Source organism: Megachile rotundata, chromosome 5 (genome assembly GCF_050947335.1).
Source record: "Megachile rotundata isolate GNS110a chromosome 5, iyMegRotu1, whole genome shotgun sequence".
Classification (NCBI taxonomy): Eukaryota; Metazoa; Arthropoda; class Insecta; order Hymenoptera; family Megachilidae; genus Megachile; species Megachile rotundata.
This window is the reverse complement of record NC_134987.1, coordinates 17,174,061-17,193,261: the sequence shown is the minus strand read 5'-3', so window position 1 is coordinate 17,193,261 and position 19,201 is coordinate 17,174,061. Positions and strand designations below refer to the sequence as shown.

Below are 19,201 nucleotides of genomic sequence, written 5' to 3'. Positions count from 1 at the left end.
AAAGGTGATATTCGAAGAAAAAGGAAAAGTGGAAAACAAAAGCAAGTGCGGTGAAGGACGCGAAATTAAAGCTCTTCGAGGAATACTGTCGAGCGTTCTAATAAATTACAAATTAATTTTCAAACGAAATTCTTTCGAAATTTCTTCTGAAATTTAAACCGTCAGAAATTTAATCTGAAATTATTAAGCGAGCTGTCCAGAGTTACGCTGTAATTGCAATTATAATTTTATGACAGGCGTTTTGATTGTTTCGCGTAACTTTTCCAAGTTATTATCGCTGAACTTTTAAACGAACCCCGACAATCAACGTTTCCAACGATTGCAGACTGTTCCTGCGGAAATTACGTTCGAAGGAGTGTCAAAATCAAGGCTACATTTTGGACGGCTACCCGAAGACTTTGGAACAGGCTCGCGGATTGTTCGGCGGGGAGAATTTGAACGAGACCATTGAAGAGGAAATTGAAGGGGAAACGGAGACCGGTGAGACAACTGGTTACACGATTATGCCGGAATTGGTCGTGTCATTAGAAGCGAGCGATGATTTTCTGAAAGAGCGAATTATTCAACGACCCGAGAGGGAGATCCAGGGCACCCACTACACCGAGGAGCACATGATCCGTCGTTTGAAGGAATTCAGGTAATTTAAAAGCAGTATTGTCCTTTTCACGCTGAAAAAGTGTTTAACTGAATGAATAAAAGAACCTGTGAAGATTGATGAGTTTATTAAACCGGTTTAAATTCTGAAATCAATTAAAGATGCAAAATAAATGGAGAAAGATATTTGGTTTAACCTTGAGAAGGTTAATGTTTTGTTAAAAGAGGAAGTTACATGTCGAAATGCGATTCAATCATCAAGGAATATACGTTGTATTTCGACACGTAATTCCAACATCAACGAAACATTTTCTGTTATACAATCATTATCGGAACACAATGGGATATTATTAAATCGCGTAACAATACAAGAAGCCATTATTAATTTAAATATCTGAAGGATCATTAATTATATAATTTAAAATGGTACAATGAGAGATTGAACTTTTTTAGGAAAAGAAACACTGACGATAATAATCCAATGCAATTCTTCGATGAGATCGAGATTCATACTCTGGTAATCGATGTGGAGGACGACGTGTGTCCTGATATGTTCCCCACGGTTTATCAGTGCATCGAGAAAATAGGTCCACCAAGAAATTATGGTAAAATTAGTAGAATATTATTATAAATTTTGTAGTAAGTGTGTTCAATTGTAGTGTAATCTATTATTATCAATTTCATAATAATTTCAGCCTGTTAAATGTATTATCTCAAATTAATATATAACATAATCTATTATTACAGATTTCATATTAATTTGAGCTTATTAAATGTATTATTGCAATCTAATATGCATGTAATCAATTATTCCAGTTTCAATAATGTCATCAACAATCAAATTTTCATATTGTAGTTTCTCTAACGATGCAATATTTCTCATCAAACAAAATTAAACATGTGTAAAGAACTTGTCCATCGATTTCATTCTAGATTTACCTGCTCCAATAAAAAATAACTCTTCGTAGAAACTCAATTTGACGTAAAACCGATAATCGAAGTTGAAACTCTATTTCTATTCTTTTAAACGTAGTTTAGCCTGTTGCGCGACGATTTTTATGGCGTTTTCTATTTGGCCAGGATTAACCGGGCAACAGGCGATAGATGCACGAAAACGAGTGGAAGAAGAAAGGCGCGCTGCGGAGCTTGCCGCGAGGCTTCGGGAAGAAGAAGAATTCAATGAACGTAAGAAGCAGCGCGAAGAGAAAATGGCGGAATGGGTTAGAATTCTTTTTCTCCAAATTTTGTTAGCGCTGAAAATTCGAGGGCTCATAATTTGAAAATATCTTGATTTTTAAATTTGAATGTTGTAATTCGGGAAATTAGCAAAGGATGAGAAACTTGAGAAATTAAAAATGAAGAAATTTAAGAATTGACTTTAAAATTTGAACACTAATAAATTGGAAAAATTAGAAATTTGAAAGTGTAGAAGTTTGAACGCTGATAAACTTGAGAAATTAAAAATGAAAAAATTTAAGAACTAATTTGAAAATTTAAACGCTGATAAATTGGAAAAATTGGAAATCTGAAAGTATGAAAGTTTGAACGCTGACAAACTTGAAAAATTAAAAATAAAAAAATTTAAGAGCTAATTTAAAAATTTGCACGCTGATAAATTGGAAAAATTAGAAATTTGAAAGTGCAGAAGTTTAAACGCTGATAAACTTGACAAATTAAAAATGAAAAAATTTAAGAACTAATTTGAAAATTTAAACGCTGATGAATTGGAAAAATTGGAAATCTGAAAGTATGAAAGTTTGAACGCTGCTAAACTTGAGAAATTAAAAACAAAAAAATTAAAAAATTTAAGCACTGAAATTTAAAAAATAAAAAATGTAACAATTCAGTAAACCTAAAAATTAAAATAATTTAGAAAAAATTATACCAAGTTTCCGCGAGCGAATTTTCCTTCGTTCCTGAGCAAGAATTAAAGAACCATCAATCATCCGGCGAAAGTAAAAATCCATCTCGAGTTTTGGTTGGAAAGCAATCTACGAAGCAGTTCGATTTCCATCGCACACACAGAACAAAATAATTAATGAACAAAGTGTATCGTAGCGCGAAAAAGAAATGCTTGAAACCGATACGGATTAAACAGGATCGTGAAGCGGTGCGTTTCGATTGAGATAACCTTTCTGCACGTCTTTATTTCAATATTTGTTCTACTTTAAAACACGTACATTTTCATTATGACCGAGATTCGAAGGGCACAGAAACGAACTGTGAAAAACGATTCAATAACTTTGATACAAAATGATGGAACAAAGGGCCGACTACAATAGACGGAACAGAAACGTGTTAATATCGATTTTTTACATTGTTCTGTTAACCCGGCAAATAGAAATTATCGAGTTATAGTTTGCACAGGATCCTATTTCTTTCAAAACTTTTTGCTGCTACATTTTTTTTAAATGTCAAACTCCATGATTTTATTTCAGGGAGGTATTTTCGTAGAAATATTCACTATTTTAATTTTTTTTCGTGTGAAGAAAAATAAGTTTAATCGGATTAAAATTACTCTTCGTGCTCCCACCAGATAAATAATATTATAATAGCTGAAACTTTGGTCGTAAAGATGAAATCTCAATTTTCCACGTTGAAAGTATAGAACTCTTTCATCGATCAGTCCATTATTATAATTAAATAGTGTTTCCGACTCTCCTCACCCTCGAAGGGAAATATGAACGTCACGTTTCGTAGATTTGTGTTAAAGATGCACACCGCGTAAAAGAAGTGATATTACCCATGAATTTATCGACCTCGAAGGATTAATACGTACACTTCAGGGATAAAACAAGATACACAGCGCTTGCTACCAATGACAGATTTAAGATGGATGAAATATGGAGTGCGCTAGTTCTTGCATGACTTCATCATCGCTACGATACGAGTACTAAATTTTGAACGAAAGTGTAAATCATTTTTAGTACCCTTTTATAAAATAATACTATATTTTTCTATCAATTTCACGATTTATGGAATTCCGTGGAAATTTATAAATCCACAAATTCTTCGTGTATTCAACGCAAAACCGTCAACACGGTATAATAAATGTGCAAATATAGAGAAGTGGAATATTGATAATATACGCTCTTCGTCCCAGTTCTGCAGCAGAATTGGACCGATTAATACTTGTACAAATATCACCCGTTTATTTCACCTGTTCTCGCTATTAATAAGTAGACTGTGATAATTTCGAATTTACATTTTAAACGAAGTAAAAACATGACAGTGAAAAAGTTAAAAATGAGTGAAAACCTTAAAAGTTGTACTAAGTAAATAGATGTAAAATGGAATAATTAAATAAAGTTTGCAGAATAAAGGAAAGTTTTACGAAGAGTATACGAATTTTGCAGACGAGTCTAATGGAAAAGCTGAAGGAGGAGGAGGAAGAGAGATTGAGCGTCTTGGGGTTACCCCTAAGAAACTACCTGGTGAAGTATATATTTCCAACATTGACAGAAGGACTCATAGAAGTTGCGAACCTGCGACCAGACGACCCGATCGATTTTCTCGTAAGTCTATCGAAAGCCATTGTTTCTTTCGCTTAGAATGCGTTTCGTGCTTTGCGGTAATTATCTGCATTCTCTCCGTTCTTTCTTTCTTATCGCTTGATTCTCCCTTGGGCGATTTTAAAGGTGAAAAGTAGAGAGATAAGTATGAAAGAAAAATGTTTCGGTTCCCTGAAGTTCTTGCAACTTTCAACGTATAAGGAAACAACGGGGAAAATAAATATCTGGTGAAATTTTAATTAAAATTCGAAATATATTAAGAAATTGATATTGAATTAACCATGAACTTCCATGCTTTCTATTATGTAAATGGAATCTCGGTGTTGAAATATCATCGAAGTTTCTGTAGCGATCGACTCGATTAAAACGAGAGGTATTCACGAAAGTAGATTCTCTGGTTACGAACGCAAATACGCATCGTAGGAAAGTAATTAAAAATCGAAAGCTAAGTTCAGTTACTATGGAGACCAGGATTTGCCAGGAACTTCGACGTAATTTTTCGACGTCAAAAGCTATTTATTTCGTCGGAATATTCGGAAATAATCGACGGTCGTTGCTCGCGACCGAAACTAATCGCCAGGGAGATGGGATTAACGTGGACATTTTTTACACAACCTATCGATCCCAGCTGTAAATTGAGGTGGTGTAGCATATACAGCAGAGGATATTGAATTTCGACTGGGCGAAACAGCCGACCACTGCGACTCGGAACGCTTCTATTAAAGGGAAAACGGGATTCTCGTTAAACTTTGAAATCTACGGTCGATTGCTTTTCTTTTAGCCCTTAATCCTTTTGCCTTGTTGCGATATCAAATTCGATCAACCTTCCGATATTTTTCTTTTCGTACACATCATTGTTCTGTTAGTGTTCTCATTATCAGATTTATAAAACCTCGATAATTTCTTATTTCAAAAATTCTTTCAAGTACTCAGCCTTGGAATAATGAAACTTTAAGAATAATTTTGAGTGAAAAAGTTTTGATACATAAAAGTACGGAAGTGCTGGTTTAAGAAGTTGTGGTTAAAAAGTTTTGAAGACCCAAATATTCTTGCTCATCCCAACAACATCTAATTTGTTACACTTATAAATTAATCTACGAGCTTCTTACTACTTTGACCAAGTTTTTCGAGGTGTTTTAGAATGCGGTGTTTTAGAGGTTATGTACGAAATGAAGTTCATTGAACCTGAAATAAAATTCTATATATAATGTATTTTAATGAGATAGATTATACAAAATATTCAGGACATTCTTTAAATTTTCAGTACAGGATAACATAAATATTAAATAATAATATAAATCATCAGTATAATGAGATTTGTTCATACATTGCTTTCTTTCGGAGTATATCTGAAAACTCAGATACAACGCACAAAGTCACTGTACTTACATACAAAATATATTTATACTAAAATGCATACAATGCTACTTGTGAATATTTTATACCTGAAAGTTTCACTTAGAAACCCACAGAGATTCTCAATAATTATTTTAGTCAGAAAAAATATATTTAAAATATCACAAAGTTAAATGACCGACAAGTGGATTCATTTACCTTTGTGTCTACGTAAAGCTCTTACTCTAACAAAGTAAAAAAAATTGCAATTGTACGGTACAACTCCGGTGACCAATTTAGCGCAATTTTTACACGATTCGTGATGTTACGGAAACGGGTGTGAAATCATGGAATCGACGAACTGTGATACAGCCAGCATCGAGAGACGAATATCGAACCAGCGCATTTTTATCTGCGACGGATTCAAAAGTTTCACGGACAATGGAATCGAGACGTGTTCGAGCGTATGCAGTTTGGAACAGAAACAAAAGAAATGGTGGAATGGGGATGCTGGTTCTATCCGAAGCCTGCAAACGGTAATTTGATTCTGCACGTTGGCTGTCGCAGTGTGATGGATTTTGAGAGATATTAATATATGAAGAAGATCCGAAAATTTAATGATGGATAACGAAAGTATATGTATGACGTATCGATTTGAAGCTGGAAGTTTGGTGAAAATGCCTGCAGGTATTTTTTAATAATTTTGTAATAAAATGACTGACTGTGAATTGGTACAAAATATCGCTAGTTTCAAAATAGGAGAACCAGCAAGATTTTCATTAGAATACATTGTCCACTACAGTGAAGATAGATATTTGTGGTGGTACACAATTATTAAAAATAATGAGATTTGATTTTTCAATTTTATTTTTGAATTTGTTACTTCATTGTCTCAACACGAAGGTTCTTCTTAAGTTACGTTTACTTTTCCTATCAATAATTAATTTAACAGGAATTTGCAACATATGATCCCGTCACATGTGATCACCTACTGCACGATCTCTTACGTTACATAAAGAAAAAAGAACAAATGAATTTATTAAGCAAAGTTTTCAATATAAAATCGTCTTTAATTTTCAATATAAACTTGTCAGTTCAACCAAGACCAATTACAAAATATGTTAAATGTACTACGATTTGATGACACAAAAGATTACCTATATTAATTTAAAGAACACATAGCGTGCCGAAGAGCGAGACACCCGTTGGATCGCTCGAAACCCGTTGGGAGTTGTCGACGTTAATGGGAATTTACCTCGTCGATATTTCACTCTTCTTTCCTTCGAACCTTTCTGCTTCGGCTGCTGGTGGTTGTCTTACATAAAGACGGTGATCGATATCGTTTGAATGTAAACATCGCACGAGCGTGGTTGAGAGGCGTGTGCGAGGACAGCATCGAAGCTTTTCAAATAATATTAAAAAATTTTCACCCATAATGTGGGATAAAGACGTTAGGTAAATTCGAATTTCGGGATGCGAGGGTTCCTTCAAGTTCCATTATTAAATATTTCTGGATACTTTTCTTACGCTTTCAAACTTCCGAGATATTCGTATATTTTTTAGGTTATGGTATTTGTGGAGGTTTCTGTAGTCTAGGGTTCGTAGAGGTTTTAGTAGACTGATATTCAAGGACTCTATATAGTTATATTTGTAGAGAAGTCTATATCTTTGTGTTTATAGAGGTTCGCATATTCTTATGTCTTCATATTCTTGACATCTTCGTATGTGTGGCTAATATGAACATATCACTAATATCTCTGAATATATCCTTAGCACGCCTATATCTTTAATATGCACATACTTCTGATGTCTTTATATACCTTCTATATCTACATTCTTAATGTTCCTATACCTCTAATATGCTTACATTCTCAGTATGTCTACATCTTTAATATCTTTGCACCCCCAATGTGGCTATGTCCTAACAACATATATGTATGCTTAATGTGTCTATGTTCTCAGTACTTCTATATCTGTAGTGCACCTATACTTTTAATATAACTATATTCTTAAGACCTCTACATCTCTAATTGCCTATATTCCTAAGATGCCCATACCCCTAATTGCCTACGTTTCCAATATTCCTACATCTCTAATATATGTGGACTCCTAATGTGTCCATATTCCTAATACCCCTATATCTCTAATACACCTATGCTCCTAATGGCCTATACCTCTCATATGCACCTAGTATGCCTATATTCCTAATACCCCTGTATCTCTAATACACCTATGCTCCTAATGGCCTATACCTCTCATATGCACCTAGTATGCCTATATTTCTAAAACCCCTATATCTCTAATATACCTATATCCCTAATATGCACCTAGTATGCCTATATTCCTAACACCCCTATATCTCTAATACACCTATGCTCCTAATGGCCTATACCTCTCATATGCACCTAGTATGCCTATATTTCTAAAACCCCTATATCTCTAATATACCTATATCCCTAATATGCACCTAGTATGCCTATATTCCTAACACCCCTGTATCTCTAATACACCTATGCTCCTAATGGCCTATACCTCTCATATGCACCTAGTATGCCTATATTTCTAAAACCCCTATATCTCTAATATACCTATATCCCTAATATGCACCTAGTATGCCTATATTCCTAAGACCCCTATATCTCTAATATACCAATACCCCTAATATGCACCCAGTATACCTATATTCCGAATACCCCTATATCCCAAAAATGCCCATACTCCTAAAGTCCCTATACCTGAAATATACCCCCAATAAGCCTACACTCCTAACATCCCCATATCACCAACATCCCCACTACCCCATTTCCACCAGAAGTCACTAAGTAAAACGAACGAGCAATGTTCAGATGATCGAGGGCTCTATTATGCTAGACCTAGAAGCACTTTTTCAAGCGTAATTGTTTGATGAATAAACGAAAGGCGGTAAAGTGGTTTTCACCGGCGAAGTGGTAAAACTTTGGACGGAGGTTCTAAGTTTTTCTGCGGGAATATGATCGAAGTTATAATGGAATATCGTGGAGGATCGCGCAAAAAACCGCGACAGTCTGGCTGACGTCTCTGTGAACTGCGAAAGGTACTTTGAGGTATCGCGAATAAGTTGCACGGGGGATGTTCGCGGTAGCACAAGGAGAATCTCTTGCAATCTCTATTCGACGCGATTTCTCTTTGCGTGGACGTTTACTCGGATGGGTTTAATTAAAGTGAAACCACTTGTTAACACATTCATAGACGCTGACGTAAGAATACGTCATTACGGTGCGTTTTCGAGTTTCGTCTTAATTTATAAAGTTCCGTTTATGTCTGCTTCGTGTTCAAGTTTTAATGATTCGAGATATAATTCTATATAGAGAGTTCTCGTTATTTTCTTTCGATCGCTGCAATTAACGAGATAATGTTAACTGTTTGATCTTTATTATCAATTTCTGAGTAGCCACTATGGATAAATGGAAATCGATATCTTATTAAGGGGCTATTAATAATAAACGCTGTAATTTATAGACGTACATTTGCTAATCGTGCAAATGTTACAATAGCAGATATAGAAGTTGCGGCTCAATTAAACTGTAAGTTATGGAACGAATAAACGGTAGAGGTATATCAAGGGTGTTATCGTGTCTCCAATGCTAACGAGATGCATTCCGCAGCGAGATAACAACGTATTGTTTTTTAAGTCGTAAATCGTACCGTTGTATTCAGTTGCCTTGGTAAACTTCTAATCTTAATTCCGCAATGCATTGTATGTAAAGTAGAACAACTTCCAAAATGAAACCATTCGATTTATTTATTTTATAAAATAATTTTTATCCGTGGTGTTTTGTTAAAAAATCGATAAAATAAAATAAAATTGTGGTCGCAGGGTAATATTTCACCGGAGGCCGAAGTTGAACATAACCATAAAAAACGTAACATTTTTCAACATAACCATAAAAAATCATATTTTTAACGTAACCATGAAGAAACACATTTTGCACATAACCATAAATATCGAATACATTTGTTCAAAATAATTACTGAAATAACACGAGTTTATTCAAACATACGTATGCAAATACGAAACAGTGCAAGTAAACTGTAGACTATGTATATTGATTCTAGTCTGTTTAAACAAATACCGTGCACCAGAGATATCTAATTGGTCGAGAACGTTGAAAGTACTCTCTTCTGAGTAGCTCAAAACGTAACCTTGAGTTAGACAAAAAATATACATCACACTAATTGCGGATTACGATTGAAATAGATCAAAGAGAAGTCCCTGCTGCATTCCCTCTCGTCTACTAAGTAATTTATACTAGTAATTTCTTCGTGTGCCACTTGTCTTGATACCTGGACGTCCATTTATAGATTAAAATAGGTCATCCTGTGTGGTAGTCCGTGACATGGGAGTATATCGAGGCGTCACGTTTTCCAGGTGAAATACATTCAGTTTGTATGAAAACATTGAGTGTTTTTTTTTGTTAGGCTAGAGTTACATTTTGGAAATGTTCAATTTTCATAGTTTTGAATAGTGAAATTTTTTAATTCTGAAGGGGGTGGGTCTCAAATTTGCTAATTTTTAAATACCCTTATCTTTTAATTCTCAAATTCTCAAATTCTACAGCATTATTCCAAGCATCAACTCTTAATTGTCAAACCTGTGAAATATTAACTTTTCAAATTGTCAAATGTCCAAATTCTCAAATTCCAAAATTGTCACGTCCTCAAATTGTCAAATTCCCAAACCTTCAAATTCGCAAATTCACAAGTTCAAAACCCCTAAATTTTCAATCCTAGAAATTCTCGAATTCCCAAATTGTCAAACCCCCAAATTGTCAAATTCCCAAATTGTCAAACCCCCCAATCCCCAAACCACCAAATTTTCAAACCCCCAATCCTCAAAACTTTCAAATTCTCAACCCCTCAAATTCTCAAATTCCCAAATTGTCACATCTCCAAATTATCGAACCCCCCAATTCCCAAACGTCCAAATTCTCAACCCCCCAAATTCTCAAATCCCCTAATTTCCAAACGTCCAAATTCTCAAACCCCCCAATTCCCAAACGTCCAAATTCTCAACCCCCAAATTCTCAACCCCACAAATTCTCAACACCCCAAATTCTCAACCCACCAAATTCTCAAATCCCTCAATCCTCAAACCTCCGAATTCTCAACCTCCCAAATTCTCAACCTTCCAAATTCTCAACCCCTTAAATTCTCAAATTCCCAATTTGTCAAACCCCCAAATTGTCAGCCCCCCAAATTCCCAAACCTCCAAATTCCCAACTCCCCAATTCCCTAAATCTCCAAATCCTCAATTTCCCAAATCCCAAAATTCGCAAATTGTCAAACGCAAATTGCCGCTAAACGTTCCTCCCAATTCCGCCACCCCGAAAACGCCGCACACCTCCCTGTTATCTCTCGCCGTATCGCGCTTCAGTACCGTCGAAAATGGAAGAAATCAGACAACGGCTGTCCGGAAGTTACGCATTGAAACGCGAAGACAATGTAACGCGGGGATTAAAGCGAAAAGTGGGTCAAAAACTTCGGAAAAATGTGCCGCGACCCATTTTTAAATGGACCAGTAAACCCGTACACGTGTATTGTGCTTAAAAACGCATCGCGATCTCGCGAAAAGAATGGCGGGAGATATTCCCGTTACGAGCCCTGTTTATCGTATATTCAGATTGCATGCAACCGTTCCCTCCATATAATTTTCCTTATCACGTCTCTTCGAGGGCGTATATATACGTTCTTCGTACGTGACCGCCTATCTCTCAAGGATATCTATATTTTTCGCACGCTTTTCGATTTTTACAATTTATTCTCCAAACATTTATATATTCGATTCTTTGCTTTCATTCATCGAAGACATATATTTCTTTGCTTTCACTTACTGGGGGCGTATGTAGTCATTCCTTTTACATGTACATATTCTTCTCACATTTATTTGCACTTTGATAATGTATACTCGTTCCTCAGTTTTGGAAGAATCAATATTAACTTGAACAATAAATGTTTCCTATTCTACAAACAATTTTAGAACAAATGTTTTATCGTTGTATAACTGTTGCATTGTCACATCGTTTGACGTGGATGTATCTGCGTCTTCATCCCTTGTATTGTGATGGGTCAAGTGCGTCAGAACAGCTACAATTTTAAAATTGAATGGTTATATCGATTAAGAAAATTGAATGGTAATATCAATTAAGAAAATTGAATGGTTATATCAATTAAGTATTATGCAATCGTTGATACAAATTATAATTGGATTTCAAATTGAGGCCTAACAAAAATTTAAGCAATATTGATCCCAGCTGAAGTACGTCAGACTTGTCAAAATAGTGCAAGGTGTTAACCCCTGTCGCTCGGAGCTCCTGTCTTAGCATACAAAATATGTCCTGCGAGGACAAAGATTTAACATTATTTCACGTTCCTTGAATAATTGAATATTTTGAACGGTTAAATATTCCGCTGAATTTTTCAACGAATATTCTGTTCCAGGCTGAATATCTATTCAAACAGAACCCAGAGGGGAAGATGTTCGAGCCCGACTACAGCGAAACGATGACCTCGGTGCTGGACGTGATCGAAGAGTTTCAGGGCAAGTTGTTGCCCCCGGAGAAGCTTAGCAAGAAAATCAGCGAGCTGCTGAAACAACGCAGCAAATATCCAACCGATGGTTCGAGTTCCAGCATATCGGACGTGTGTACTACCATAAAAACGACGGTCTGCGTCACGCCGTCGTTCACTTACGACGACACGGATACGTACGAGAAGGTGGAGGAGGAAACAACGTCGGATAAAAGCGACTATTAGGGTAAAGAAGCACGATGATGGATTTCTCGAACGTTGCGGGCATAGAACTCCCAAGGGATCTGGAAGCTTTACCCTCCGGCTGACAATTAATTAATCAGCACGTGCCATAACAATGACAACATTTGGCTGGCTAATGGCCCCGAAATTCCTGTAATCTCATGATCCGCGCTTACTAATGTGCTTGCGCTTCGATTTGAGCGCTGGGAGACGAGATTTCCAATAATGTACCTACACGAGCACAGCGATTATCGTTGTTTCTGATTATGTCGGCCATATTGCTGCTGCGAGTTTCTTTGCCAGGGAAATTATTCTGTTATGTCGATTTATGTGCTGCGATATCGCGTCGTTTGCAATTTACCTGATTTTATTTATGCAACGTGAAATGGAGGTCTAGGGAATTGGGAGATAGGGATCTCAAATGAGGGATTTGGGGATCTAGGATTTTAGAGAACAAGAGTTGGGGGATCTAGGATTTGAGAGAACAAGGTTTGGGGGATTTAGGGATTTTGAGAGAACAAGGGTTGGGGGATCTAGGGATTTTCAGATTTAGAAATTTGAGAGTTTTGAGAGTTGGGGTTTTTGGAATTCGGGTATTTGGAAATTTGGGGTTTTAGGTATTCGGGGATTTAGTGATTCGGGGAATTAGCGATTAGGGGATTTAGTGATTCGGGGAATTAGAGATTCGGGGAATTAGTGATTCGGGGAATTAGTGATTCAGGGATTTAGCGATTCGGGGAATTAGTGATTCGGGGAATTAGTGATTCGGGGAATTAGTGATTCGGGGAATTAGTGATTCGGGGAATTAGAGATTCGGGGATTTAGCGATTCGGGGATTTAGAGATTCGTGGAATTAGCGATTCGGGGATTTAGCTATTCGTGGATTTAACTATTCGGGAAATTAGCTATTCCTGGATTTAGCTATTCGGGAAATTAGCTATTCGTGGATTTAGCTATTCGGGAAATTAGCTATTCGTGGATTTAGGGATTCAGGAAATTAGCGATTCGGGAATTTAGGGATTAGGGAAATTGGGGAATTGGGGATTTAGAAATGTTGGCATTCGGAAATCTAGAAATTCGAGACCATGATATTCACAAACCTAGGAATTTGAGATTACAAGGATTCGGTGATTCAGGAATTCGAAGATTCAAATACCTGAAAATCTAAAAGTTTAAAACTCTAGGAATTCGGTAATCTAGTGCTTCAAAAACCCAGTAATTCTTTCTTTTAAATATTCGTGAACCCACAAATCTATAAATATATCCAAGTACGCAGACATCTAAGAACATAAAAATGTTTCTCTTCCACAGCAAAAACTCTTTCAAAAAATCAGTAAAAAGTCGCTCTTAAGACCTTTTCTTACGAAAGAAGCATTTCTTCAGGAGGGCATATAAAGATAATTTACAGCAAATTCCTGTTTAATGAAAGATAAGAAAACTTGCTCGAGAAAATATAACTTCTGTCTCGTTATAAACTCCCACTAATTGCAATAATTTCTTTTTGTCAATAAATCTTGTAATCCCATGTAAATTACGAGTAGATTAACTTTCATATTACACTTCAAGGGTAAAGGAAGCATCGAGATAAACTTGATTTCAAAGGGAGCACTTTAATACTTAGATTATTCCGACGATAAAGTGTCCATTTATAACACGAAGTGGATTTGAAAAAATTATTCGCAGTATGTTACTTATGCATGACTAGTGGTCGGTAAAAAGGTGATTTACACCGAACATTTTGTACGAAGTTTCAGCTATTTTTTAATGTATTCGTTTTACGAATACGTAATATTATGGGTACAGATATTTCACTTATTCAGCGTTTACACAATTTTAAATCACAGGATTTCCTTGTTGTTTTATCTCCAACTCGCTTCGATCGACTCTTAAATTCGAAAGAAAAATATTAAATATTTTAAAGAACAATGATCAAACTGCGGTTACTCGTAATGTACAAAAAAAGGAATATATAAGCTGGAAGTCAACTTTTTTCCTCCAGCAAAAACATCTTTTATTTACGACAAACGTAGAGATGTTTGATCAAATACTGTTGCAACGTGCTTCAGTAGAGTATAAACTCCGGCAAAGTTTCTTAAACTCGCTAATAAACAACGGAACGTTTTGAAAATAACTTTACGGTAGCAACAGGAGTAGCAAAAAATCAACCTTGAGATGTTCCCATAAATAACAATCCGAGAACGAAAAAAGTTATAGTTCGCGGAGGAAATGTTTTCTGGCTCATTTGGGACCCACACGATCCTTTCCTTTATTCTCATTAATACTAAATCAGAATGTTTCCGACAAAAACTCCTATTGGTCGCAGATTTTTATATCGAATCAGATTCTCTATAACTTTGGTATAAAAATTTTGATAAACAGGAATTAACTTTTAATCGATTGAAGCAATTATCTGATGAACAGAGTTTATTAGTTAAATGAGAGAATTTGCGATAAAATTCAGAGAAAATTTTTAGTTGAATTTAGTTGAATTTAGTTGATACTAGTTAAACTGCTAACAGTATTATGTTGTTAACAGTAAACTGTTTATACAAATACCAAAAAGCTATTTCCAAGTCGACAAGTTTTGTTGGTCACAATCCCGGAGAAATCCTGTTCAATAATTGAGACAGGTTCACCATTCGAAGCTGGATTCAAAGGCTTGCTGGACCTTGCCTGTTAAATATGCATCACACCGAGTGCCGGAATATTTGAAAGTCCTGCGTCCATTAGGCAGCAATATCGGTCAGAGAATGAATCGTTCAATTAAGTTCGTACCCTGGGAAAACGCGTGGATTTCCATGGGATTTCCACATGTTCAGGTACACGCTGTTCTCTCGTTAAGTGTACGAGCTGAATGTTACAGTCCTTGACCGCTCCATGTGCACGTATTGAATACACTCTACTTCAAATCGACTAGTTCAAAAAACAATTCAATCGATATTCACTCGTATCGTTTTATTACAATATTTTAAATATCAGGAAAAATTTTGACATTTACGTATGATAGTATGATGTGTGAATATGAATGTGTGGATATATGAATACTTATGATAGGTATGATATGTGAATATGAATATGTGAATATAAGAATACATATGATAGGTATAATATAATTTTGACATTCACATATGATAGGTGTGATATGTGAATATGCATATGTGCATGTATGAATACCTATGATATGTATGATATGTGAATATGAATATGTGAATATAAGAATACATATGACGGGTATAATATAATTTTGACATTCACATATGATAGGTATGATATGTGAATATGAATATGTGAATATAAGAATACATATGATGGGTATAATATAATTTTGACATTCACATATGATAGGTATGGTATGTGAGTATCAATATGTAAATGTATGAATACCTATGATATGTATGATATGTGAATATAAGAATACCTATGATAGGTATAATATAATTTTGACACTCACATATGATAAGTATGATATGTGAATATAAGAATATCTATGACATCTTTGATATGTGAATATGAATGTGTGAATATAAGAATATCTATAATATCTTTGATATGTGAATATGAATATGTGAATATAAGAATACCTATGATAGGTATCATATGTGAATATGAATATGTAAATACATCTATAACGTCCTAATACGTCCACATGCCCGTAAAGTTCCAAATTACAGAAATAGACTGCTTAAATTTCCGTCCAGGAATGCACAAAAATACATAAGTTTGCCAAAGTCTTCGCAACTTTCTTACAACTTTCTCCATCTAAAGTATTTCGACAGCAAAGTTTCTTTTGATACTTTTTCCCAGATTTTGTGTAGGTTCGGCCAACATCACCTTAGACATTTGGTAACGAGTGTGAACCCACGCATTATCGACTACTTTCACTTCCACTCATCGATCTTCGACTTTCCACTTTACACCTGTTTATCCCTTCTCTCGTTTAACTTCATCTCTGTCAGAAAACTGCTACAAAAATCGAGGAATAAAGAACTGTTCCAGTCAAGCAATCACTCTGGATCAGTGAGCGGCTTGAACATTTTCTGAGGTTTCAGGGTAATGAAATTGCACTCTGTAATGTTACACTTTTATTTTGTTAGCTCGTAAATATTATATGTGGTGGGGAATTTCATTATGTCCTAATTGTACTTTTCATTTGTTAATTAATGTCACGTCGTGAGAAATTTTATTACTTTTTTAATAATGCATCAAAAGTTAGTATGTCACTCTTTTAGCAAATAAATGAGACATATAAATGATATAATCGTAAATTAGTATTTATTTTCAATTGGTTTTTGTGAGTGTGATACTTGTCTGCTGCAAATTAAATCAATTAAATATTTTCCATGGGCGTTAAATTCTTTTCGCTTCAAAAATAACTCGCTCAGAAATATGTATCAAAGGACCAATTTAAAAGCATTGACTCCATAGACGGAACAAGCCAGCAGGATACCAATTAGCTTTTTTGCATGAATAAGCGCTACAATTATGGCACACGAAAAAATGGACCATTTGAAAGATTGCGAAAAGCTCTGTTAATAACCCGTTATTTTTGGCGATCAAATGATCTCGTTTATTTAATAAACCTGCAACTATAAATTGCTTCAGATATTATCAGATTGTCAATTAAAATTGCAACATTCACCTTCTACAAAATTGTTAATTAAAGTATAGCTTTCGATTAAATCTGAACTATACATTTGTGAATTTTTCTGACGCAAAATATTTATGAAGAAAAATATTTTATATACATCAAAATATTTAAAAAAATTTTGAAATATTTAAAAATTACTATAATAATAATTTTGAGTTGTAATTTAAATTAATATTTAATAGTATTTCCTTCCGTAAAATTTATTAAAAGATGAAGATATAAAGTAAAAAGGAAAAAAATTGAAGGAGCGTTTCAAATTTCGCGGGCATCGAGCGAGAAAGTTTATTAGTTGCGTCGCGTTAATATCGTCCCACGAAGGTAGTCGCTTAAAATTTACCATTTGCAGAAGACTATGAGCTTCCTATCGAGCCGTACTCTTACGAGGCCAAGGACGATGCTACCACATTGTTCCGCGTCTTTAATATGACGTAGGATTGTTCCTTTCGCTGGAAGCACGGTATCTCGGTTTACCTTTTTCGTGTTTCCATTGAAAACAAACGGGAAATTACGGTACATCGGGGGAGCAGTGGAAATATACGCTTTTTCTCCCGTTTTCCACCACCTTTCCTCAGAGATATACTACTTAGAAAAGTTTCTCGACTTCACTTTTCACCGTGGTTCATAAATATCTTCTTTACGATATGATAAATTATCCTGGCATCTCCTTTTTCAACGTCAACACCGTTGTTATCAGTTTTTTTTTTGTTTACACTTTCTCCGCGAACAGCCAATAGCAATTGTTCATTTTTAAACAACGCATCGATCCTTCGAAATATAAATAGAATTGATGTGTGCCAGTTTCGAAATAAACTTATCGCCCACGCGTCGCTGCAAAATACGGAGATAGTAAATCGTACGCGCACGTAAACCACGGATGCTTCTTTATTTATGAAATGTTTGAATGGAGATTTTTTAAAGTTGACCTGCACTGCTCATTACTAGAAAAACTCGAAGATCGTATTCGGATGGATAATTACACGCTGCAACACAAACAGCCATTTTCGGTGCCGTGTTGAACCTGCGGACTTGTATTGCAATTTCGAAATTGAAGAACTTTGAAACAGTAGTCAGTAGACTGTTACAGGGACAAACTTAGTCCCACGAAATTACAGAGCACCACGTTATAGTTCGCTTTCACAAGGATCGAAGTTTCTAATTGCGCGCACGAATAATCCAGAATCGGGAACTTCGATTGCATTATACGTCTCTTCAACAGGTAAACCTTTACACGAGTAACTTGCAAGTTACATACTCCCTTTAATTGATTCTGTATTTAGCTCATTGATCGCCAATCCTGATTAAAAATAATACCGCCCTTGTCTTTGCGTTCAAGGACGCGAAGTGTTTTCTATGTTAAATAAACGATTTTATTTTTGTACTCCTATTTTATTTCATTTCTCAAGATTAAATCACCAAATTATTAATAAAAATAGGCAGACTCACCTGACACGAGTTGCTTCTCAATAATACATCGAATAAATAGATATTTAATCTGATTGTATAAAAACTTAATTTGGGACAGGTAAATAAGCAAGAAGGGCCGGAAAATAATACGACTAAAAGGGTAACGCATCGTGAAGAACATTAACCCTCTGATCCTCAGGGGTTAAAACTACGTGATCCAGAGTGGTTCGAAAACAAAAATCGCCAGCGAGCTACATGTTCACAGATAATTCTATAAACCATTTAAAAGTAAGTAACGAATAAAAGAGAGATTTGCGATGGCAAACTTTACGCGTATACGCAGCATTAACGAGCGAAGGCGCTTTAGAACGTAAAAGAAAAATGACTGAAACTTTATTAGGCTGTCAAAGGGTTAAACGTTTTAAACGCGTCGAGAGCGACGTGTATATATATATAGCCGAAGCGTGGCAGTATATCTGTATCTTCAAACACCTGTTAGCAGTGGCTCGTGTGGGCGGCTCGCCACATCGGCTTTAAATTCTCGCTGCGATTAAACCCGTAGCCCGCTTCCTTTCAAAGTACATAATCGTGCCAGTTCTCGGATTAATCTCTGGCATAAGCATCGAACACGTTCTTCCGACTCGCATATTGTTTACACGTTTGATAAAACTTACCGGCGTGACCTTGCACGGAGTAATTGGCCTCCTCGCTGGGTACCACGGTCTCCTCGAGGATGCTCTCGGAAGCGGTCTTCACGACACCCATGTTCGGTCCGAGTGATCGTTGATTCGCGTCGATAGAGGACGGTGTTACGCGTCGAATGCGTGCAGGACCAAGTGAGCCAGGTTCCACGACGATTACCTCCGGTTGATCGTGCCGCGTTGTCTGCCGTTGCCGGAATGCTCGGCGCCGTTTCGAC

General features: G+C 35.8%; 2 protein-coding genes across 2 annotated transcripts in view; one reads left to right on the top strand and one right to left on the bottom strand.

Moving 5' to 3' along the window:
• Positions 1-16,959, top strand: part of LOC143264539 (adenylate kinase 7) — a 28,175-nt gene extending 11,216 nt beyond the window's left edge. Inside the window, exons 8-12 of the mRNA XM_076532121.1 lie at positions 326-637; positions 1,048-1,199; positions 1,675-1,814; positions 3,951-4,109; positions 11,919-16,959. Coding sequence (XP_076388236.1) covers positions 326-637; positions 1,048-1,199; positions 1,675-1,814; positions 3,951-4,109; positions 11,919-12,233 — 1,078 coding nt within the window. The 3' untranslated portion in view covers positions 12,234-16,959. The remainder of the gene's footprint in view (positions 1-325; positions 638-1,047; positions 1,200-1,674; positions 1,815-3,950; positions 4,110-11,918) is intronic.
• Positions 1-19,201, bottom strand: part of LOC100883326 (synaptotagmin-10) — a 48,473-nt gene extending 29,272 nt beyond the window's left edge. Inside the window, exon 1 of the mRNA XM_003703264.3 lies at positions 18,957-19,201. Within this exon, the coding sequence (XP_003703312.1) occupies positions 18,957-19,047 (91 nt within the window). The 5' untranslated portion in view covers positions 19,048-19,201. The remainder of the gene's footprint in view (positions 1-18,956) is intronic.